The sequence below is a fragment of the Eucyclogobius newberryi genome, unplaced genomic scaffold (assembly GCF_026437365.1).
Source record: "Eucyclogobius newberryi isolate DKJ021-1_F unplaced genomic scaffold, fEucNew1.0.hap1 SCAF_12, whole genome shotgun sequence".
Taxonomy (NCBI): Eukaryota; Metazoa; Chordata; class Actinopteri; order Gobiiformes; family Gobiidae; genus Eucyclogobius; species Eucyclogobius newberryi.
Genome location: NW_027315746.1, coordinates 30,396,198 through 30,421,937, shown reverse-complemented (window position 1 = coordinate 30,421,937; position 25,740 = coordinate 30,396,198). Strand labels below are relative to the sequence as shown.

Sequence of the window (25,740 nt, the reverse complement as noted above, 5' to 3'; positions counted from 1 at the left end):
CTCTGTTGAAGAATCTGGAGCTGTAGCCATAGCGGTCACGTGACGCGGCCGTAGCAACAGCTTGGACCAAGTGTGCAGCAGCCCGAATGCACAGAGACGCACTGTTCCAGTCAGGTCCATTTATTTAGAAATAAGTATGGTAAGTACTACACTCCTCTTATGTATACTCCTGTATGAGGAATAGTAGACTGTTATAACAACATTTCGTCAATTTGTTTTGTTGTTTAAGTGGGTATCTTGTAAAAATATAATATGCATTTTTTATTTTCTCATTTTGTCATTATGGACCCAGTATCAAAGCTAATCATATTTTTTCAATTGTCATTGGATTAAAGCTAATCATATTTTTTCAATTGTCATTGTATTAAACATCATTCTTGAAATTTTATTTGTGTTACAGTGCGGGTCGACCACAACACACAAACAGGAACCACAACAACAAAACACAATAGAACAAACAAATTGCAACAAAAAAAAGAGCTCATGCCAAAAAAGTGCAAAGAACTCACAAATATATATATATACATATATATATAATATATACATATATATATATACATATATATATATAATATATATATATATATAATATATATACATATATATATATATAATATATATATATATATAATATATACATATATAATATATATAATATATAATATATATGTATATATATACATATATATATATAATATATATACATACGCAGCCCTGAGAAGGGAGAAAGGGAGAGAGAGCCTCGGTGACATAATTTGAGATTTCTTGTTCATTGGAGAATTTTCCATTTATGTTGAATTATACAATATTTGTTGTGTTTTCAATTTTGATTTTCTAGACAAAAAAAAATACTTGTGTTCTTTTCCCCCTCTTCTAACCCTTTTGCACTAATGAATCCATCTTTTACCAAGTTTATAAACAGTTTATCTAACTGCTCATTGTATATTTTCAGTCTTTCACTTCTGACTTTGACAGACACTTACATGCAAGGGATTGGTCAAGGCGCTAAATGCGCTCCTACTTAGCCCCTCTCATTGACAAGGATAACTTCCTATAGAGAGCTGGCAACAAGAGCGAACAGGACTCAGGAAGACAGGTTTTTCTCTACTGATGTGAGTGCACTGTATACAACTATAGCACAAGGCACACACCTGCACACAAGGAGACAGATCAAGGGCAAGATGGGAAATGACTCTTTTCAGGACAAGGACACGGGGAGGCAATAGTAGGGTACAAAGCAAGAGGATGAAATTCTGCAGCCAGAAAAACAACTAAGAGATGTAATCAAAAGCATTATCCAAAACATATTTCAATTGCCCAGCTGTTAAAAAAACATTTGAAGAATCAATTTTAAATTAAGTGCTTATTGAACACTCAAAAGACGAGTTACATTGCATTATTCATTCACTCCGTATTCTGTTGTGACAGCAGCCCTGGGGCTGATTGAAAGAAGCAAGGTTGCCAATCTGCAGCACCGGTCACCTAACCAACATTCACACACATACACCACATTAATGCAAGGCGTGGCGAGTGTCTCCCAAAAGACAGAACAACAGTGATCACTTACAATATGAAGATAATGCAGCAATATATTCCATCCCTGAAATAAAACTTGTACAAGGACTCTTCAAACTATGACTCATATTAAAGGTTTTATATTGTTTCTGAATCATAGCATAAGGTTTAGTAAAGGCAAAACAGACCACATTCATTACTAGTACAGTTTATTGATTGAGCTTGATGCTAACTTGGCCTGCAAAGGCAGAACAAATATAGTAGTGCAGTCATCAAAATCATTTGGCAATGTTTTCCCTGAGATACCAAAACATGATTATTTTGACAACATACTAGTCTTGTATTATTACAGTGGAATTAAGAGATTATTAGATTATAATCATTACATATAAACAAAAATTACAAAGATAAAAGGGTTAAAAGCTACATAGTGATGAGCAGAAATCAGAGTTTATTTGTGCTGCTTGTGGCTGCCATGGGGTGCAGGCTGCAGCGTCGTGAGTTCGATTCGAGCTCCAACCATTTGCTGCATGTCATTCCCTGGTTTTATCCCCGTCTCATGCTGCACACTCCTGTCAAATAAAGCCTACGGGCCAAAAAATTCCTTTAAAAAAATAAATCATGGTGTATTTTAATTTCTCTGTTGGATGTGGCAGCAGTAAAAATAATATGTGATGTTAGACTATTTCACGTGCAGTTTAAAAGATCCAACTCAAAATATCAGAGAAAGGTGGAACAAAATGAAGTTGGAGAATAATTAAACATAAAAGGTCCAACTCGTATTATATTATAAACTTTATGAAAATTAGAGACACCTGGTTTCCAACATGTAAGATAACATTACAGTGTGTAATTTGAAAGTGAAATTTGTGAGTTTAGACCAAGTTTATAGATTGACCAAATTTAGTCCTAGACCTAGAGAGATAAACTACAATTTTTTACTTTTTACATTTTATCATCACAGTTAGAGATGCCTGACAAAGGCAAATGTTTTCATGTGCAGGACATTATAGCATGAATTCAGTGAGCAATGCTGTACAAGTGCATGAACTATTTAGTTATCCAAACATGTTTACATTTTGAATTTAATCTGCAAATTAACATCCATCCATCCATCCATTTTCTACCGCTTTATCCGGGGCCGGGTCGTGGGGGCAGCAGTTTAACCAGGGACTCCCAGACTTCCATCTCCCCAGACACTTCCTCCAACTCCTCCGGGGGGATCCCGAGGCGTTCCCAGGCCAGCCGAGAGACATAGTCTCTCTAGCGTGTCCTGGGTCTTCCCCGGGGCCTCTTCCCGGTGGGACATGCCTGAAACACCTCCCGAGGAAGGCGCCCAGGAGGCATCTGGAACAGATGCCCGAGCCACCTCAGCTGGCTCCTCTCGACGTGGAGGAGCAGCGGCTCTACTCCGAGCTCCCCCCGTGTGGCCGAGCTCCTCACCTTATCTCTAAGGGAGCGCCCAGTCACCCGGCGGAGGAAACTCATTCCGACCGCTTGTATCCGTGATCTTGTTCTTTCGGTCATTACCCAAAGCTCATGACCATAGGTGAGGGTAGGAACGTAGACCGACCGGTAAATTGAGAGCGTTGCCTTTCGACTCAGCTCCTTCTTTACCACAACGGTAAAGCGACTGCAGTGATGCAGTCGTTGCACCAATCCGCCTGTCAATCTCACGCTCCATCCTTCCCTCACTCGTGAACAAGACCCCGAGATACTTGAACTCCTCCACTTGGGGCAAGGACACCCCACCCACCTGGAGAGGGCAAGCCACCTTTTTCCGGTCGAGAACCATGGCCTCGGATTTGGAGGTGCTGATTCTCATCCCAGACGCTTCACACTCGGCTGCAAACCGTCCCAGTGCACGTTTGCAGGTCCGGGTTTGATGGAGCCATCAGGACAACATGGTCTGCAAACAGCAGAGATGAGATCCTGTGGTCCCCAAACCGGACACCCTCCAACCTTTGACTGCGCCTAGAAATTCTGTCCATAAACACAGAACCGGTGACGAAGGGCGTCCAACATGCACTGGGAACAGGTCTGACTTACTGCCGGCAATGCGAACACAGCTCCTGCTCCGGTCATACAGGGACCGGACAGCCATGAGCCCAGGGCCTCGGACCCCGTACTCCCGGAGCACCCCCCAAAGGACACCCCGAGGGACACGGTCGAAAGCCTTCTCCAGATCCACAAAGCAGATGTGGACTGGTTGGGCAAACTCCCATGAACCCTCGAGCACCCGATGGAGAGTATAGAGCTGGTCCAGTGTTCCACGACCGGGACGAAAACCACTCTGCTCCTCCTGAATCCGAGGTTCAACTATTGGTCGGATTCTCCTTTCCAGTACCTTGGAATAGACCTTACCGGGGAGGCTGAGGAGTGTGATCCCTCCGTAGTTGGAACACACCCTCCGGTCCCCCTTCTTGAACAGAGGGACCACCACCCCGGTCTGCCAGTCCAGAGGCACGACAGGCACCAGAGACCTTGCGACCACAGCTCCAAGCAGCCGCATCAGCAATGGAGGCGGAGAACATGGTCCACTCGGACTCAATGTCCACAGCCTCCCCCGGGATATGGGAGGTCTCCTAGAGGTGCGAGTTGAATACCCTACTGACAGAGGGCTCCGCAAGACGTTCCCAACAGACCCTCACACTGCGCTTTGGTCTGCCAAGTCTGTCCGGCTTCCTCCTCCGCCAGCGGATCCAACTCACCACCAGGTGGTGATCGGTTGACAACTCTGCCCCTCTCTTCACCCGAGTGTCCAAGACACGCGGCCGGAGGTCAGCTGACACGACAACAAAGTTGATCATTGACCTCCGGCCTAGGGTGTCCTGGTGCCATGTGCACTGATGGACACCCTTGTGCTTGAACATGGTGTTTGTTATGGACAATCCGTGGCAAGCACAGAAGTCCAATAACTGAACACCGCTCGGGTTCAGATCGGGGAAGCCGTTCTTCCCAATCATCCCTCTCCAGGTGTCACTGTCATTGCCCACGTGGGCGTTGAAGTCCCCAAGTAGAACAACGGAGTCCCCGGTCGGTGCACCGCTCCTTGAACCGACACCTTAAGGTGGAGGAGGGGTTTGAGTAGGGGTTTGGGTGCCCGAATGATCCCGGGAGCTATGTTGTCGGGGACTTCAAGCCCCTGGTAGGGTCTCCCAAGGCAAACAGGTCCTAGGTGACGGGTCAGACAAAGATCGGTTCAGAAGCCCCCTACAAAAAGAACAAGGCCGTTTACGTCGCCCGGATCGGCGTCACCGGGGCCCCATCCTGGAGCCAGGCCTGGGATGGGTGCTCGATGGCGAGCGCCTGGTGGCCAGGTCTTACCCCACGGGGCCCGGCTGGGCACAGCCCGAGAGAGCGACGTGGGGCCGCCCTCCCTTGGGCCCACCACCCGCAGGAGGATCCATAAGGGGCCAGTGCAGAGAGATCTGGGCGGCAGTCGACGGCAGGGGCCTCGGCGACCAGATTTCCAGACACAGAGACTAACTCTGGGGACATGGAATGTCACCTCGCTCCTGAGCTTGTGCGGGAGGTTGAGCGATATCGACTAGATATAGTCGGCCTCACCTCCACGCACAGTTTTGGCTCTGGAACCCATCTCCTCGAGAGGGGCTGGACGCTCCACTTCTCTGGTGTTGCCCGCGGGGAGAGGCGGCGGGCTGGTGTGGGCTTGCTTATAGCCCCTCAGCTCAGCCGCCACGTGTTCCAGCAATTTAACATAATTTACAATATGGTTGGTGTAATCCATCATTCACCCAGGAGTGTTCAATTGTAGAAAAAGATTCAGTTGTAGTCATCTGAACGTTTTGACTTTGATCTAAGAGTCATTCTCAATATGCGTATCGAGTCTGTGAACTCAGATATTTATCCTACTCTGAGTAGACCCTGCCCATTAGGCGGGACTTGCTGATAAATGGTGTTTAGAGTTTGTGAGAATGATTCTTGGATGAGGGTCGAAACATTTTGTTCTTCTAAAAGTCCTGATGACTACAACTGAATCTTTTTCAACAATATACAATATAATAAATAATTCTCAATACAAATAACCAGCACCACTTGAAAGCAGCATATAATGTACCCAATTCACAATGGCATCCAATCATGTATTAAAAATTCTCTATAAATAATTTCTGGAGAATTAGTTGGCTCCTGGGGCCAAAAAGTCTCCAAAAAGGTCAAAATAATACCGCTTTCTATTTTCCCAGGCCTTCATGTTAATGGGGGACTCATTGAATAAGAGTGTGGAGCATGTGGCCTCAGTGATGCCCCTTGTGGTTGCATTGTGCCTGTGCGTGCTCATCCTCCAGCTGTTGGAGCATCTCTATGATTATGGTCTGCAGAGTGCGACCCAGCTCCTCACTGCTGTAGGGCTTCCCCAGAGGAGGCACGTGGATGAAGGCGGCGCGACCGTTCCCCACAAACAGAGACGTGTAGTAGGTGTAGTCGCACAGATACCTGCAGGATCAACACATGCAATATTGTAAGAAAAAACATTTTACATAGAAAAAACTGCTTTCTAAATTCAAACTTCCAAATGCATTTTCCCCCCATTTGTTGCTTGACACTTTGTCATTATAAAAAGAGATTACATGGAGATGTGGTTACAGCTTTGGTATGGACACAGGCTTTTGCCAGACCCTCTCACTAACGCTAACGAGGCTAACATGGCTAACATGACTGGCGCGGCTCCTAAGAGACTTGGGTCGGACGAAGGAGAGGACATAACTTTACAACAGCTGGCCCTTTTGTTAAGGGAAATGCAGCGTGACATTGGGAGCTGAGGTCTGCTCTCCAGCGCCCGGCTGAACACAGTGGAAGCCTATGTGGCGAGCTTGAAGGCAGGAGGAGATGGAGGGTGTTTTGCAGAGGCCGAACAACGTATTTCAGACATTATGGATGAGTTACGGGAGCTGAAAGTTGAGGAGGTGAAACTGCAGGCAGAGAAAAATACTATAAATAACAAGATTCTGGATTTGGAGTTCCTGCAGAAACAATCTAAGACACGTGGGAAACCGGAGGGTGGCAAAGGGGGGAAACACAGGGCTTTCTCGAGAGGGTGATACTAGTCCAAATAGTGTAGTTTTATTTATGTCACTTATGAAAGAAGGTCACATTCAAAGTTGATTACAGAACTGGATCAAGATTTACAACATGCCACACACCATTAGAGTGTGGGTATGTATATTTAGTATACTTTAAAGGTGGTGTGGGGCACCAGCCTTTTGTAGGCAATTACCAATTCTCAAATGAAATATCTAAATTCATAATTAAAAAAAATGTATAGTGAGTTAATCTGAAGGTTATGAGAACGTAACTTTGACATTGACCCCTTTTCTGGAAAAGAATGAACACTTTACAAACTGTGGTATATGAAGATTTACTGACCAAACCATTAAACTGCTAATATAAATATGAAATATGTAGTCTGTCAATTGTTTTTTTGTTTTTTTTCAAATTATCCTTTCCATTTTACAAATGTCCATTATAATCCAGTCCAGTCCTTGATTGTCGGTGCATTTTGTGTCATAAATTTTTTTGTGAGGGCCTTTTCCGCTGCCACCAGGAGGATGCTCCAGAGATAGCTACTGGTTGTGTCCATAGCAGGAGTCCTGAGGCCCAGATACATTGTGCGGAAATCCAGTGGGATGGTGATGTCATAAATTGTCTGTAAAGCTTTACTGATCTCTGTCCAAAACCCCAAAAGGACGTGATAGTGGTTTGCCTCCTGGCTGCCAGTTTCCTTGCGAATAATGGGCATTTTGGCATGGTGTTATAAAGAAGCGTGACTGTGATTTTGTGGTCCTCCACTGAAATGTACAAATACCCTTCCACTCTTGATCAGCCAGAACAAGTGGCCACATCGCTCTCAGATGTCATATTTTGCATTCAGATTGTGCCATGGGCTTTCACAACCAAACTGTAGACAAGTTGACATTTACTTGACAGAGCTTATAGGATATCTCACCTGCCTGCGTCCTTGGACACAGTCACTTTGGTCCCGACGCCTGCTTCACCGACCCGTTTGCACACCATATCCATGTCCAACACAGAGCTGATGCATTCGGGCCCATCTTCTATACAACACTCGGACTCTGGGGAGAAGCAGCAGTTGTCCAGCCGCCTGTAGCCCTTATTGTGACCACACTGCTCCAGAGTGACAGCCTTGGCCAGACCGGAGACGCCCACATGGACTACTAACTGAGCACAACAACACACTAGATAAAGTTAGACAGAATTCACAATGATGCCTGTACGTAAGACTGGATTTCTGACTGACCCGTGGCTGGTGCTCGGCCCACATTGAAGGCAATAGAGTCTGTACAGCTTGGTATTCCACTGGCACTTCACACACAAAGAGGTCTATGTACTCGCCTAGACCAATTCGATCCAGCTCCTAAAAGAACAAAAACAGACTGACATTATTCAGCTCAAGCATTATTCTCAAGATGCAACTACTAATCGGCTGAATTGTAATTGATTAACAATTTAAAAAACAATCAGTGTTGTGCAAGTTACTCTGAAAATGTAGTTACAGCTCTAAAAACGTAATATATTTGTATTACAATAATATTGTAATACAATAATAAAGTAATATTATTACATTCCCAAAAATGTAACAAATTTGTAGTTCCCAATTTTCTTCATAATATTGCAAATTACACTTGCATTTCCAATCATCATGGAACTGGTTGCCTTCTGTATTTTCTAAAGGGAGTGTCTGCAGAGCCGCGGCGCGCGGCCGAAACTGCCATGTTATTTTTGTGCCGGCCGCGCGCCGCGGCTCCTAAAACTGCTGCGCTATTTGACCGCGTTTTAGTGCCGTTTTAGACCGCGCCGGGTTAGGGTTAGGGTTAGGGTTAAGGTTAAGGTTAAGGTTAGCCATGAGGCTATAACGGGCTATAAAGGGAAATGCCGCGGTCCCTGAAACTGCGCGGCCATTTGACTGCAGCCAAATGCCAAATCTCCAGCCACAGCCTTTTCTAAAACTGCCCATGTTTCATCCCCCTTTTTGGACCCTCGGACATTTTGAGAACCACTAACCAAATGTAAGGGCTGTGCTCCATAGCTCTGAGGTAGAAGTCATGTATAAAGTAGTCATAAAAGCTACTGAAGAAAATAAAAAATATATATGCACTGAAGGATTCTTTTTCTTCACCGTTCAGTGAAATAATTTGTTGACTTCCCCAAAGAAGAACGGATAACAAATAACTTACTAAGAAAATCTAAACAGCTGCTTTGCACACTTTTCTCCATCCCCTATCTGTATATGCATCCAGAAGCTCCTTCAAGCTACTTTTTTCTTCTCAGATTAATAAAGCATGCATTGTGCAATGCACTCTGTATCTACTTCTGTATCTACCTGCGTTGCAACAATGGAATTTCCCCATGTGTGGACAATAAAGGATTATCTTATCTTATTGTCTCCAGATGCCAGTTATCCCTTTGTGGGGTTAAATCTTAGTTTAAAAAAGTCTCATCACTATCCTGTATTTGGGACTGCTCTATTATTCATACATACTGAACGGAGACGAATGAGTCACTGAAGACTATGTTCAACATCAATATTCCGTTTGACTCCAACAACGTAAATGGAATATAATTTTGGCAACAGCAAAAAAAAGCAATAACAATGATATGGAAAACGGCACATACGGTGTTATATACGGCTTACTTTTATTTTTGTAGGATTACTCTAATTTTGTTTTTGAATTTGTGTTTTTATCTGACTGTAGAGACTGTTACCTGCACAGCCACCCAGCTGGCATTGACTGCATGCTCTCCAAATGGTTCGAAACCTGTGCAGAACGACACAAACCACCACTCAGTTCAGTACAGTTTCCAGTAACTTGAATCAAATGCCCCATCAATTATTATTATATATATATTGTATATCACAATGTATAACAGTGCTCACATTGTAGTAAAAATAAAAAACAGTGCTGCATCAGAAATGTGTTAATTACCGGTATTATAATTTGTTTAAAAATCTAGAAAATGAAATTGCAAAAAGAAAAGATGGATAAGCATAGGGTTTATTTCCCACAACTGAGAAATAGACATAATAAATAAACACCAATACATTAATATACAAATGGATTTTTAATAAAACTGTTGCCTCCCCTTTTCATGATAGAACCTGTTTATTTTTGGGACCATGAAATTAAAGCCCCAATTCCATGGAAACATTTATTTCAAACAAAATTAGTCGCTATAAGATCATTCAACTTCAACAAAAAGTTCTGCAAAAAAAATCTGAAAAAATGTCTAAAGGCAGCTAGAACATGATTCTTACTGCAGGTCAAGTGAGGAGGAAATAGAAGACCTGTTACACCTTTGTTATGTGGCTGAGTATCTTGGTTACAGTCAATGTTTTTTTTTTTTAATTTATAATTTATTTGTACAGAGGAAAAAGAGAGAATCTCTGCTTTTCATTGGCACCCTGTCAAATACAACATACAAAATAAAACAAAGAAACACATGATATCCTGATGAAATGCAAATAAAACATCTAATAAAACAATCAATAACATAAAAAAATACCTAAAACACACAAATACAAAATGGGATAAAATTAAGTAAGACAAAAGCACTGGTTCTGTGGGTAGTCTCTAACCAGTGCTTTGAATTCATTAAAAAGGCATAAAATCTATTCATTTAAAAAGTCCTTGTATTTTTTTTTCCATAGACTGGGAGCAAAGTTGCTGAAAGCCTTTTTCCCTAGCTCCATATTGATTCTGTGAGAATGCAAAATAACAATGTCCTGAGATCTTAATCAACGAATACCGAATCTGATGTTCAGCCAATTTGAATAATGAGGCAAAATCCCAATGAGAGCTTTTCAAGTAAACAAACGGCAGTGCTGTTCTCTTCTTGCATCCAATGATTGCATCCTACTTTAAAATATTATTTGCAATGGTGAGTTCTGTATCCTTCTCCTTTAATGAACCTTAAGGCTAAATTATAAACGGAGTTCAGAGGATTTTAGACTCTTGCTGTAGAATGCGTGCACCATAATCTAGAACTGAATTAAATGTAGCCTAGATTTAACAGTACACTTAAGAGGAATATCATTTTAATTCTATATAAGAATGAGAATCTGGCTTTCAGATTATTTGTCAGCTCTTCTGAATGTTTGTTGAGAGTTTATCATCAATCCAGGTTTTTGTAATAGAGTTCAAACATATTACCATCAAGCATCTTTTGAAGTGCCTTTTGAGAACAGTGTCTTTTGGAGAACAGCATACATTTTGATTTACCTTTAACCCTTAACCTTTTGTTAAAATATGAAAATTCAGATTTGAAAGCTATTGGCCAAAACAGCTTGAACTCTATTTTTGAGTAAATTGGCAAACCACTTTTGTGTATTTGTATCAAACCCAATAGTATCCAGACATTCAAAGAGAAAACAATGATATAAAGCAGGGGCCCCCAACCACCGGGCCGCGGGCCATCTGCTACCGGTCCCCAGAGGCAAATGTAACCTATGTATTTTATTATAATTTTTTTATAGTCTGTTGTTATGTTCTGTTGTTATGTTCCAATATTCTATGTGCTTTACCATGGACATATAAAACCAATTAATCTAATAAACAGCAAACATAAGTAATAAGCAATTTATAAAAGTTATAGAAGAGTTCGTACACATTTTACACTGTTGTTATTGGCTCTACCCTCTTCAAACGGGCCCTGAAAAAAAATCTTGTGATCGCACCGGCCCTTGTGAGGAAAAGGTTTGGGGATTGCTGATCTTCAGAATTAAAATATGCTAATATAGTATATACTCTGTACAAAAAAATAATTGTGACAAGCGCTGTAACGATTAATCAACTAATAATAACTAATCGACGATAAAATAAAATAAAAATTAGCCATATTTTGAGCATCATAATCTTTACTTGGACTATAAAGACTCTAAAACATATACAAATATATCTTGTTCTAATAAAGGCAACAGCATTAAAATTTCAAAATAAAAAAAAAACCTGACCTCCTTTGGTCCGTCTATACATAAATAAAAACAAAACAGTGGCTATACTTCTATGTGGACCAAACACATCAACATCATCAATCACAAGAAAATCATGAAAAAAGGGCAAACTGATGTGGCAAAAACAAAATGTTAAAGATTAAGACTTCATTGTGTGTCTTCCAAATGCAACAGTTACTCTAACAACCAATTCATTCACTGACTTTGATGATCAGATTTCTCTTGTGAAATCATATTTAAGTATTACCGGTAAGTCATTTGTTGTCTTTTCTGGCTAATGAAAATGTGCCCACTGTTATTGAGTGCAAAGGTAACTTCCCAGTTAAACATTAATGTATAGGCCATGGATAAACACCGTCCGTAAAAGACAGTGCACAAAATTCCTCTCGATAAATATGCCGGATCACGCCAATCTGTGCTCATATTATCAACCAGAAGCTGCAGCTATGATTGTTTTCGGCACGCACCATTAGTAATAACACTGGGGGTAATAATACAGCCGGATTGTACAACGATTTAGCCATAAAACATTGTCTTACCTGTGACAATAACTTTCTTCTTGTGGGCCATGATAGTATATCTCTCAGATCGCTGTCATCAGTTTGAAAACGTGCTTTAAAGGGCACAAAAACAAAACTATTATTGGATTGTCAGTCGCTTTTCCGCCACTCTTTTCTTCGGACTTGGTTAGAACGGCATTAAAGGCGTGATTGGGGGACACCGCCATCTGCAGGACTAGCGGGCTAATACAACGGGGGGAAGAAGGAACAATTTTAGGGAGAAACGCGGTGCACAGAAAAATAAAGCTGAAAAAACGGTTTAATGCCCAATACAGGGAAATTAGGCAATACGTAAAAAGGGTGAGGAATTAAGAAGCTAGGTGTCCACAACAAAGAATAGATTTGTCTTGCTCAGAAAAATAGAACATTTCAAATATTAAACAATTACTACCTGGGCTAAACAATGTGCGAAAATGTAAACTACCAATTATTAATTTAAATAATTGATCAAATGTGTTTGTCCAGAGTTTTTATGAGGGGTCAAAGTAACAAAAATTGAATTGAACGATGTTTGATGTAAAACCTCAATCATTGAAAGTAAATGTGTTAATAATGTTGTTGTGAATCTTTCGACTTGGTTAATTTTGATGTCCTAATCATGTAATTGCCATCAAATGTAATAGTTTTAATCGTTTAATGTATTTTTTTAATAATTCAACGTTCGAGTCTACATCATTCATTTGTCCAGAGCATTTGCGTCTACACCATTCATATGTCCAGAGTATTCGCGTCTACATGGATCTATTATAATATTTGGATAGGTTATGGCTAGGGTCAGCACTAGATCATACACTCATGGAAGTGACAAATTCGGTCCCGGAAGTGACAAATTCGGTCCCGCTAATACAGCTCAGGCAATCATTTTCTCTCTAAAAAGCTTTTTTTCATTGCATTACAGGCTGTTCCACTTTACACATAGTATATTTTGTTTTGTGCTTGAATGTTGAGCGCTTTTTGTTTTTGACCAAACCACAATAAATAAAATAGGGTTAACCCCTAACCCTAACCCTTAACCCTTAACCCTTAACCATTGTAGCGTCCAGTCGAATTGAGAAGGCCAGAACTGATTAAATGTCTTTTAATGAGCCTTTCCGTGTCATTCAACCAACGTAAGAGCTAGACAGAATAAAATAAAAAAGACAATTACATTTTGGACGTAAATCCCCGTATTTCTAACTCATTACATTGGTACTATATTTTCACAACATATACATCCATTAAACATTTCAAATATCTCATAAATACAATTGTTTTCCACTACAGACCTTGTTCCCCTGTCGACTGTAGCTAGATCCTTGAGTTTGTCCGTGTTTTGTCCGTGTTTTGTCCGTTTTCCGTTGTTCAATTTACTTTTCGTCTTTTCCAGTGTGTCAAGTAGACTTCCGTTTTACCATCACTTCCGGTTACACAGGAAGTTACCAAAATAAAGCAAAACCTTACCATAAAACATAAATGTGTCAAATTGACCTTTACAACCATTAACCCCTAACCTTAACCCCTAACCTTAAACCCTTAACCCCTAACCTTAACCCCTAACCCCTAACTCCTAACCCTTAACCCCTAACCTTAACCCCTAACTCCTAACCCTTAACCCCTAACCTTATGTTTTTGTAGAAGTTAGGAGACGAGGGGGAAAAACCAACTAGACTACAATCTATAAATTAAAGAATTTAAACACAAAAAAAATTAAGCCAGAACCCAGAATCTACAGCATGACACGCTGCGGATCAAACCGCTGGGCCCATTATGCCCATTTTCTGTCCCATTTTCTGTCGAACCTCAGATTCAGGAGGAGCAGAGCGGTTTTTGTCCTGGTCGTGGAACACTTGACCAGCTATACTCTCCATTGGGTGTTTGAGGGTTCATGGGAAACGCCCTACCAGTCCACATAATGCTCTGTGCATCTGGAGAAGGCTTTCGACCGTGTCCCTCGAGGTGTCCTTCGGGGGGTGCTCCGGGAGTACGGGGTCCGGGGCCCTTTGCTTAGGGCTGTCCGGTCCCTGCATGACCGGAGCAGGAGCAGTGTTCGCATTGCTGGCAGTAAGTCAGACATGTTCCCAGTGCATGTTGGACTCCGCCAGGGCTGCCCTTTGTCACCAGTTCTGTTTATTGTTTTTATGCACAGATTTTCTAGGCGCAGTCAGGGGACCACAGGATCTCATCTCTGCTGTTTGCAAACAATGTTATCCTGATGGCCCCATCAAACACGGACCTTCAACATGCACTGGAACGGTTTGCAGCCGAGTGTGAAGCGACTGGGATGAGAATCTGCACCTCCAATTCCAAGGCCATGGTTCTCGACCGGAAGAAGGTGGCTTGCCCTCTCCAGGTGGATGGGGAGTCCTTGCCCCAAGTGGAGTTCAAGTATCTCAGGGTCTTGTTCACGAGTGAGATTGACAGGTGGATTGGTGCAGCGGCTGCACGGTAGTTAAATGTACATGTATTTTAAGTTGCAGTTATGTTTTTAATTACTCGAATCTCCCATTGGTGACGGGGGACCTTCGGCAGGGTTGCAGGTCCAATAGGTCCTACGCCCTGCTGGGGCCTGGACCTAGAAATAAATATATATTATAAAATACAAATATATAATTATATAAAAAAGAGAAAAAGAAAAGACTCAACAGAACACAAATCTTAAAAAAACATTTACACAAATAATTGCTTTGTCCATTTGCCATTTGCAGGGACGCCATTTGTTTTGTTGAAGTTAAGTATGGGATGGTTTGCTTTAGTGACAAGTGTTTATGTTTTAAGTAGCACAAGCAGCTTAAAAGAATTGTGTGCAGTCCAAAATGTTGACTCCTGTAACCGCAATACATTTCAAAAACTTACTTATATTATATAGTACAAACCAAATATGCACACATTATAATGCACATTGAGAATACACATTACACATTACACATACAGAATACACTTCTTGCTGTTCTTTATATTTTAACCAATACAATACACAATTCCTTGTAAGTCATTATACATCAGTTTATTTTACAAACAGTAGGTGGCACATTCTCAAAAAGAACCAGCAATATGATTTAGATGAGAACTGCAGCGTGAGACTGCAGCTAAGCGTCACAGTGCTGTCCCTCCAGCCTGCTGATTCATCTTATTTTTTTTTTTGTGGTTTGGTCAAAAGCAAAAAGTGCTCAACATTCAAGCACAAAACAAAATAAGAGATACAGATGTGTTATTTGACCAGGTGTAGGCAGAAGCCAAGGCTTATTGTGCCGACCCTTCCATTTTTCATTTTGTAATAATTGTAATAATCATTGCTGCCCTGACCGACAAACAATAATTTCCCCCGTGTAGTGCCCCTATGTCCTTCTGGTTATTGGCCTGCGCGTGGCTCAGGTCCTGGTCACTGTGTAGGACACTGACCACGCTCAGAGACACAGCAGGTGAGGGACTCTCGGACCATCGCTCCCTCGACTTCTGCCTCTTCACCCTTCTAAACTTTGTACAAAGTCACTGTTAATATGAGTTTTTTGAGTGCATAGGTTTTACATCAGAGCACTATGGGCTTGTGGAGCTGCAGTGCCTCACAGTTGGTAAAATGTGTAAAATGACGTACTCCGGTGTTGGGTGCACTTGTGTTGTTGGAGCTGCGTTCATGCCATGGCCATGTGTAAGCATGGCCATGGCATGTCTTTATATGTTACATGGCTACATGAGTGTGTTAGGCTGTAGTTGTGTTACTGTAAGTTGTGTCGGCTGTAAGAGGTGGAATGAGTTGTATGGATGATGGCGTGTGCGGTAAAACACAATCCAAGCGTTAGACAGGGAGAGCTGAGTGGAGGCACAGACTGAGTTTGTCTAAGGGATGCCAAAAAGTTAGAATCGGTGCATAAAACTTAAGTGCACACAATGAGCACATAAGAATAGCGATTGTGCGCTACGTGCCCATGTAGAGAAACAAGGCAATAGAGGAGCAGAGAATGTGTGAATAACAGAGGCTGCAAGTCCAGTCTATGGGCGGCTGTGGCATGGGGCACGGCTGGTGTTTGAACCCATGGTGCACTACGGCTACGCCATGGAGAAAGAAAAGGGTTTATCCAACAGTTTGTGGATGATGCATAACAGGAAAGGTGCTGATAAACTTCTTGTCTTGTCTTGTAATCTTGTAATCAGCACACACGTAAGACATTGTTTTAAAGGCCAGGAAACACTTTAACATCATTAACATAAATCAGCATGTAACATTGCTGGCTTTTATGTAGTTCTAAGCTGTCCACTCATCTAAGCCCGTTCTTTTGCGTTCTGGCCGTGGTTGCGAAAAGGAACTGCTCACGTCACTTTGAGTCGGAACATTGACACCGGCCCCTAAACTACGACGTTATTATCATAAATGTATGACTTTATTCTCGTTAAATTACGAGTTTATTCCCGTTGATTTACAACTTTTTTCTGTCTTCAACTTTAATCTCATGATTATGACTTTAATGTTGAAATTGTATGACTTTTTTGTCATAGTGCCCCGCATTTTTTGGGGGGGTTGGCCCTTATTCTCCAACTTACTAATGTCCACCAACATAAAAACTTTTTCAACCCACATAATATCTATACTTTTTTATTTAAGAGATAGGACCAAAATTACAGAGGCAGACATGGTACAATAGATTTAAGTCAGGTCCTCCAAAGACTCCTAGAGAACTAGCTGTATGTGAAAGCTGAAAAGCGTAAATTTCATGCTTAAGACTAAAAGAAGAGAAGGGCTCTGTCCCAATACACAGACATGTGCACTTCACATACATGTTCATGACGAGCCGCTGAAGTGTACAGGGTATCCCAATTCTTCGAATGTTTTGACCCGCACTTCACCACAGGCTTCTCTCCGCATTTCCAGCAAGTGTGAAGCGATGATGACTTCAGGCAAGTACATTCCCGACAATGTATTCCATTGTACTGTTTTCAAATGGCACAGTACTTCTGCCTTAGCAACTTAGCAGCGAGAGTTAACAGGAAACAATGAAAAGGAATGTCTTAACAGTTAAACTGATGATATTTTAATATTTAATTCAGCAAATTATCCAAATTAATCTTAGCTGTGTCTTTGTAATTAATTCAACGGTGGTTTAACAACACTGACAGCTGTTTTATTTTGCTGTTTTTCTTTATCAAATTCACAACGCTCTGAAATACAAATTGTTTCAATTCTCCTGTTTACCTCCCAACTTTCACACTCTGTGTACTTTCAGGAAATACACACTTCAGTCAAGTGTGTAGTTTGTAGTGTGAGCTTTGGGATAGGGCCAAGATCTGTCCATTTTTATCTGCCGCCATTGAATGAAGTGAAATGTTTTCACCCAGAAGTGGGCGGGGACTGAGGGCAACGGCAAAGTGTCTGTATGACTGAAAATATTTATAGGTCGAGGTAATTCCAAAGCAACCATGTTGTAAACAAGGACCATAATCTATTTAAATCACACATTAAATGAATGGTTAACCTGTCATAAAAATGTGAAAGTTGTGTGCAAATTTTGGCCCTGTCCCAAACTTGCAAGCTTGAGATGCACGATCATGACGACCCGCATTAGTGTGCAGGGTGTCCCAATTCTTAAAACATTCACCACAGGCTTTTCAAACGGTGCAGCGCTTCTGCTTAACAGGAAGCAATTGAAAGGAATGTCTTAAGAGTGATATTTTAAATAAATATGTGACAGTAAAAAAAAGGTTATCAACCACATTCTCATTTGATTTTGGTCAATTCAACAAATTATCCAAACTAAACTGATCAGTGGCTGACTTAGATTAATTAAACTACGGTTTAGTTACACAGAAGACAGCTGTTTTACATTATGTTTTTCTTTAACGCTCTGAAGTGCAGATTGTTCTAGTTACCTCCCCTGAGCCCTTGTGCACTCACACAGTTTGTACACTTTCAGAAAATAACTATTTCAGTCAAGTGTGTAGTGCGTACTGTGAGTATTGGTACTGTATCTTTGGTGGAATGGTGGTTTTTGATTACCCAAGTGGAGGTATTCTGTTGTAGAACTCAGTACTACTTCCTGTAATGTTCAACTTTTATTTATCAGTTTTTTTTTCACAAACTGCAGCTTGACTGATGAAAAACTATGATCATTATTTACCACAGGGACTATCTTACCAAACAACTTCATATGGGTTTTAAAGGTCAGATCGGTATGCATTCTTTATGATTATGTGAGATTTTTGTTGAAGGAGATGTATTTATTGCTCTTTGCACCTCAAAAACATACCTCAATTGAAGTGGAGTTTTATTCATGCATGTTACAATAATCCTGTTTGCTGAATTCCCTAATTTTCAAATGACCAGTATATGGTATAATGAAACTGAAGGCAGTGGTAGGAGTTGCAGCAGATGAAAGCAGAGGGAATGAAACTGTAGATGGAGAACAAGACTAGAAAGATAGTTATTTCACATAGATTCGGAGCCCCATGCTAATAAAAATAAAAATGCCCCAAAATAATACAATCAATTTGAACCCAAGGAGGAGAAAACAGACCATTCATCATACAGAGGTACAAGAGGGGAGTGGCAATATTAATCTCATACCAAATAGCTTTTGAACAACATTTTTAATGTAAAGACAAAGATGGCAGATATGTACTGATTAAGGGACAAATATTGTAATGGCTTTTACTATTGAATGTGTATGCTCCAACAGGGAGTGATATCACCTTCGATATTAAGCTAAATGATCTGCAAGAAAAACTAAAACACCTGGAAATAAATTATGCCAAGAAGGAGAATCCTTCATGAAATTTAAAAGGTAAGAGGAGAAATGAATCATCTGACCACACAGGAAATCGAAAACAACAAGCTGAAAGACTGAAATTAAATGTATTTTATTTAAGTTAACAACAGTTACCTTTAAGAGTGAAACAGATTAAACAATGTTCATAGGAAATTAGCAAATATCCCAACATCCCTTGTCCTTAGACCCTCTTTCTCAGCAAGGAAAAACTACAAAACCCTTTGGGAGAAAGTAGAAAACACGCGGATTTGCAGATGGACTGTGAAGCCAGAACAATGCAAGACGAGAGAGGGTGGCTTAGCTGGCAGGCCGTTCATCTAGAGTAGAGTGCATTCCTCCAGGCAGTTGAGGAGCATCCAGATCTACAGCCAGGTCAGCATCGGCAGTGTCTGAAACAGTATCACTCCCTGAGAGGAGTGGAAGAAGAAGAAAAACATGTGAATAGGGGAACTAGAATATTAAATATTGTCGATAGCAAAATAAGGAGGATGCAGAGGAGAATGCTCAAGCTGCCATACAACACGGCAGTGTAACTGGGAAATTGTAGGTTTTTACTTCTGTTCCTAACTGGCCTGACCAAAAGCTTTTTCAAAGAGGAACGCTTTATGCCCGGTCTAATGAAAATACTGTGTCTACCACTTTAACATGGACAGGGAGCTGATACAATAACAGGAGCTTTTAGCTGAACTCTCTTTTAGAGACTCTTGGAACCACCAGAAGTCCAGCATTTTGAGAGCAACGTGCACGGTTTGGATGATATAGTACTGTAACATCTTTGAGGTAGGGCCATGTCATTTACGGAGTATACCCAGAGTAGGATAAATATCTGAGTTCCCGGTCTTGATTTGCAGATTGAGAATGACTCTTGGATGAGAGTCAAAATGTATAGTTGTTGTTTTTTTAGTCCAGATGAACTGAATCTTTTTTAAAAAAAAATTATGTTTTGCCAGATTTCGCTTTCTGTTCCGGCTGTTGGATGAGTAGAATAAAGCAATATAGTCAGCAAAAAACCCTGTATCCTATTCAAAACTTTACATTTATCAATAGAAAAAGAAGGCTGAGGATTACCTTGTTTGAAAAAAATACTTTATTTCAACTCAGATCAAAGCGTTGCTGTGCTGGTGTAACCCAGAATATGAAGCTCAATAGAAAAGTATTGAGATTGGTGTTGTCAGCAAGTTTGCTGTCATCTGCAGCGTGGGGGGCTCCGGGTCTGTGGTTGGTGAGAAGCTGGAGCCTTCTACACACAGAGGCAGGGTTGTTGTCAGAGAACTGTTGCTCAAGATACGTATTATACTGCGCTAGCTCTCTGTCTGGTAAATCCACACTTCGCTACTTTGTAGCACCCTCTGTCACCAGCCCTGTGCACTGCCTCCTTCTGCTGCCTTAACTGCTTCAGTTTTGTTGTGAACCAGGGTTTGTCATTGTTGAAAGTGACATTGGTGTGTATAATGCTGTCCTCACAGAATCAAATGTATGACGTCACAGTCATCGGCGGAGCAGGGGGGTGGCTTAGGGGGCTCAAGCCCCAGATGTTTTTCCAAAAGCCCTGGATATTTTTGGGTCTTATAAAAGGGGGATTTGGTGATTTAGCTCAGCTGTTAAGACTATAGATTGGGGTGCAGGCAAACGGGGTTCATTACCCGCTCTGACCTCAAATTTTTTATCTTGTTCTTCTCATGTTTAAACTTTTTAAAGAAATAGATTGTAAAGTCTGTGGTGTTTATTACATATCTTTCGATTCAAAAGCAGAAGTTTCATGTTGAAATTTGTCATTTGTGCAGAGTTGAGCGCTGAACCTCTCCTCTGCGCCGTTCCCAGCTCTGATTGGCTTCTCTGGCTGTTCGTCTGAAACGCTTCTCTATCTCTGATTGGATGCTGGCTCTCTTTATCCGTTGTCTCATTGATTATTTTTGTTGAACTGGTGTATGATTGGCGGCATGTAGAAAGTGGGCGGGAGCGTATTAAGTACATGTCATGCGATCGTCATATGAAAGTCCAAAAGTGTCTGCTACAGGTAAGATTGATTTTTACTTTCTACAAAAATTTAACTAAATAATTTCAGTTGGAGCAGTGCAAAAAGCACACATGTTAAAATAATTTATTAATCATAAAGTAAAAGACTGTTACTTCAAACTAAATATTACTCAAGTAAGAGAAAAGTGTAGGGTTAGATAGTTACTCCAAGATGTACAATTTCTTGAAAAAGTAAATGTAACTCAATGCTACCACCTCTACTGTTCTGTTCAACGTTTTCTGGAGGGAGGACCTCTGCTTTCAGAAGGCAAGAGGGCCATGGTCTTTCTTTACCTTTTACTGTATGTACAAGAAATACAGTATTGGGGGAACTAAAACCACATAATATTGGCCTGAATGAACACCTTCTCTTTCTTTTTGGGCAAAGCCCTGGATTTTTAGAATGTCTGGCTCCGCCTCTGGTCACAGTGTCTGTGTACTCATCCAAACTATCTGTGGCAGCTCTGAAAACTTCCCTGTTTGAAATGTCCAAACACGCACGTTGCTCCTCCACTGCCTCACTGGTCCACTTCTGAGAAGTCCTCACTACAGGTTTGGAGAGCTTCAGCCTCTGTCTGTACGTGGGGATCAGGTGAACCATGGTGTGATCTGCAAAAAAAAACACAGCAACACGAGCCATGGCGCGGAAGGCGTTGCTGATAGTTGTATAACAGTGATCTGCTCTCTGGACGGGTCTGTACTTTGGTAGGTCATGGCTGAGATTCCCCTTGTTACAATCACCCAGAATAATAAGCAGAGTCCGGGAAGTCTCAAACCACTCAAAACCTGGGCTGAGAGCACACGCTGTGCCTCCTGCACGTTCGCACTCGGTGGAATGTAAACAGTGACCAGAATGAAGGAGGCAAACTCACGTGGAGAGTAAAATGTTTTGCAGTTAATGAAAAGATGTTCCAGAGCAGGAGAGCAGTGAGTCACATCACCAGGAATTGTGTACAAAAAAACTGAATCCTCCGCCTCGTGTTTTCCCCCCAAAGAGATCCCTTTGTCGGAGCAACTGGAAGCCCTCCAGCTCTACGGCGCAGTCCGGGACCGAAAAAGAAAAGTCTTTATTTCATCTCATCAGCAGTGCCTGTCAAATCATCATCAAATCAATTTATTTTTGTAAGGCCCAAAATCACAACAACAGTTGCCTCTGAGGGCCACAGGGAGAAATGAATCAACAATGTCTGTGGTGGTGATGGAGTCAGACAATGTCTGTGGTGGCGATGAAGTCAGACAATGTCTGTGGTGGCGAGGGACGATGTCCCAGGGTCCTCTGTCCTTAGACTCTCCTTCTCGGCCAGGAAAAACTACAAAAAAAACCTCTTTGGGAAAAAAGCGTAGAAACCTGGAAGAGTTCCAGTGAAGGAGAGATCCGACTCTCACAGACGGACAGACGGACACGAGGAGACTGGAGCTGGACCCACTCTTCAGGCAGAAGAGGGACCGTCTGAGTCGAGCTGGACCCACTCTTCAGGCAGAAGAGGGACCGTCTGAGTCGAGCTGGACCCACTCTTCAGGCAGAAGAGGGACCGTCTGAGTCGAGCTGGACCCACTCTTCAGGCAGATGAGGGACCGTCGGAGGCGAGCTGGACCCACTCTTCAGGCAGAAGAGGGACCGACTGAGGCGAACTGGAGCCACTCTTCAGGCAGATGAGGGACCGTCCACACAGGGCAGGGACCACTTCACCAGGGGAGGGGCATCTGGGTCCACAGGTCCTCAGGAGTGAGAGAAAGAAAAGAAGGCGGTGAACAGTTTGCAAGTGGAATCAAAAAATAAATATTGTTTGATAGCATAAGAAGTCAGAAGAAGAAGAGGATAGTGCTCAAGCTGTCATACTTCCCCCAGCACAGTTACTCCTAGGGCAGCGTAGCTGAAGCTGTGGGTTTATGTTTCTGTTCCTAACTACTCTGACCATAAGCGATTTCGAAGAGGAACGTTTTAAGCCTGGACTTAAATGAAGAGACTGTGTCAGCATATTTAACATGGGTCGGGAGCTGATTCCATAACACAGGAGCTTGGTAGCTAAACGCTCTACCTCCTACAGTACTTTTAGAGACTCTTGGCACCACCAGAAGGCCAGCATTCTGAGAGCGAAGAGCTCTGTTTGGATGATATGGTTCTATAGCATCTTTGAGGTAGGATGGGGCCATGTCATTTATGGCTTTGTAGGTCAAGAGTAGAATTTTGAATTTGATTCTGGACTCGACGGGGAGCCAGTGAAGAGACTTCAGCACTGGCGTAATGTGCTCTCTTCTTTTTGTTCCTGTTAGTAATCTTGCTGCTGCATTTTGAACCAGTTGAAAGCTTTTTATGGAGCTTTTAGGACACGCTGCAAGCAGGGAGTTACAGTAGTCTAATCTAGTCGTTACAAATGCATGGATAAGTTTTTCGGCATCACTTTTAGGCAGGATTCTTCTGATTTTGGCTATGTTGCGCAAATGGAAATAGGCTGTTTTACAAGCTTGATTTATATGAGCTTTAAATGAGAGCTCCTGGTCAAATAAGACTCCAAGGTTTCTTACAGTAGAACTGGAGGCTACACTGACATTGTCCAGTGTGACTATCTGCTCAGATAGAGCGTCTCGTAGATGCTTAGGGCCAAGCACAATGACCTCGGTTTTTTCAGGGTTAAGAAGCAGGTAGTTTAGTGTCATCCAGGTTTTTATCTCCTTCACACAAGTACTAAGTCTGTCTACTTGATCGCTCTGATCAGGTTTCATTGATAAATACAGCTGAGTGTCGTCTGCATAGCAGTGGAAGTTAATGTCATGCTTTCTGATAATGTTGCCTAATGGCAGCATATAAAGAGTAAACAGAATTGGACCGAGTACCGAACCCTGTGGCACACCGTAAATTACTTTAGAGCTTGGTGAGGAGCTCTGGTTTACATTAACAAATTGGAACCTATCAGATAGATAGGATTTAAACCAGCTGAGGGCTGTTCCTCCAACACCTACATCACATTCTAACCTCTGCAGTAGAATGTTGTGGTCGATGGTGTCAAACGCTGCGCTGAGGTCCAACAGAACCAGGATTGAGACCAGTCCATCGTCAGCGGCTAATAACAAATCATTTGTGACTTTAACTAGTGCAGTTTCAGTGCTGTGGTGGGCTCTGAACCCTGACTGGAAAACTTCAAATAAGTTATTGTCCTGCAGGTGGCGACAAAGCTGTTTTACTACAACTTTTTCAAGGATTTTAGAGACGAAGGGAAGATTTGAAATAGGTCTGTAGTTTACCAATAGGTCGGGATCTAGATTAGGCTTTTTCAGAAGAGGTTTAATGACTGCATGTTCATCCATTTTGTTGGAAATTAAGCAAATGTTAGACAGGAAGATCCCAGGTAAGTGAGTATGCGCGCCACGCTTCCGAAGGCTCACAAACGTAGAGACTTATTTTCCTCATCTGCGGCATCTCACTCTTTTGGCCAAAAAGGAGCAATTCTGCTTCAGATGCTAATAAAACTGGCACTAGATCCATATGAGTTGTAGATCTGATGAATAACTCTTCAAGGGTGTAAGAGCATGCTGACACAGGATGAACGTAAAAAAAACGCAACAAAAAACACCAGGGCATGCGTCTGCGGCGCCATCTTGGTTAGAAGAAGAATTGTATGTAACACACAATTTAAAAAAATAGTTCTAAGAAATGGATCTACATAACAAATATTGTGTCAACAACTTCTCCCTACTGCTCTCCTCTTCTAATGGCTTGTGGTCAAAGCAGCCAGTGGCCCATCTGTGTTCATTGCAGACATGATGTAGTACACCTTTCCACACTATCTGTAAAGTAAAGTCATTATTCTATTGTGGATAATATAATCACATTTATTGTTATCAATATAATATATCTTGAATTGCGCGCGCCTCAGTTTAAGCTTATACCAGACAGCAATACCAGAAGTGATTCACCACATCTTCGAGCCAAAGTGGAGCTTGTAGCCTGGATGAAAAAGATTCACCTTTCAATTACAATTATTCTACATCAAATAAGAAGAAAGAACCAAAAGGACAGAAAGGAAAGATGGAATAATTTTTGTCTCTGAGCTTCCTCGCTAGGTTTTTGGAGGCATACCAAATGCCACATTTTCTATTATTGTACTTTCTCCCATTGGAAATTATTCTGCATAATTAGCCATTACTAATTACCCATCATGTTTGGTAGTTGTCCGTGTCCTTTGCTCGGTGTGGATGTTGCGTCAAATCTGTGTTCACAGTTAGGCAGACAAAGTCTGTAAAGGTTTATGGAAAGAAAATAAACAAGTAAGCAGTCCTATTTTACCATTACAAAGCTAAACCTAGGTGTTTCTTTTAAAGCTTTATACCATTCTAAGGTGAACCAATAGAGTATATATTTTTTATGATGTTGGAAATTCTAAATAAAAAATAAATACATTTCTGATTAGATTTTCAAGCCCTCAAATTCAACAGTCTAAATTTAGAGTGTAACATTTAAAGTGAATTTAGCAGAGCAAGGCCTTAGCAATCAATCAAGTAAGTCACTTGCAATTATAACTACATTGCTATGCTAATGTTTCTAAAAGCACAGCAGGAGTCTCTAAAAGCACAGTAGGAGGTAGAGCGTTTAGCTTCCATTTATAAATTAAATTAACTAGATCTGCATTTTGGCTGATGTGAGCACTTTTTTAGTTTTTATTTCTTGTTCTAGTAGTTACTAAACATGCAGTATACTGTAATGTAATATACTGCTTTTTCCATCTTGACAACTGCAACAAAAAACTAACTAACTTCACTCCGAGGTCCAAGAGCTGACCTCCTTGTCCAAACTGTGGCCCAGGGGCCAAATGCGGACCACAGACCAATTTTTGTTGGCCCTCAGGCTTCAAATTGGCCTAAGCAAACAAAAAGTAATACTTTTTACTGTAAAATTGGAAAAATGCAAACATTTTGATGATACCAA

The 25,740-nt window shown here is 41.5% G+C and overlaps 1 protein-coding gene across 1 annotated transcript; it reads right to left on the bottom strand.

Annotated features, from left to right (window-relative positions):
- Positions 1-1,707: 1,707 nt before the first annotated feature.
- Positions 1,708-12,197, bottom strand: LOC140356702 (pyroglutamyl-peptidase 1-like). The gene is made up of 5 exons (XM_072441861.1): positions 12,046-12,197; positions 9,262-9,314; positions 7,796-7,912; positions 7,484-7,716; positions 1,708-5,973 (listed from the first exon to the last, which is right to left on the bottom strand). Exons 1-5 carry the CDS (start codon positions 12,074-12,076, stop codon positions 5,775-5,777), a joined length of 633 nt encoding a protein of 210 aa, XP_072297962.1. The 5' UTR covers positions 12,077-12,197; the 3' UTR covers positions 1,708-5,774.
- Between the last annotated feature and the right edge of the window lie 13,543 nt (positions 12,198-25,740).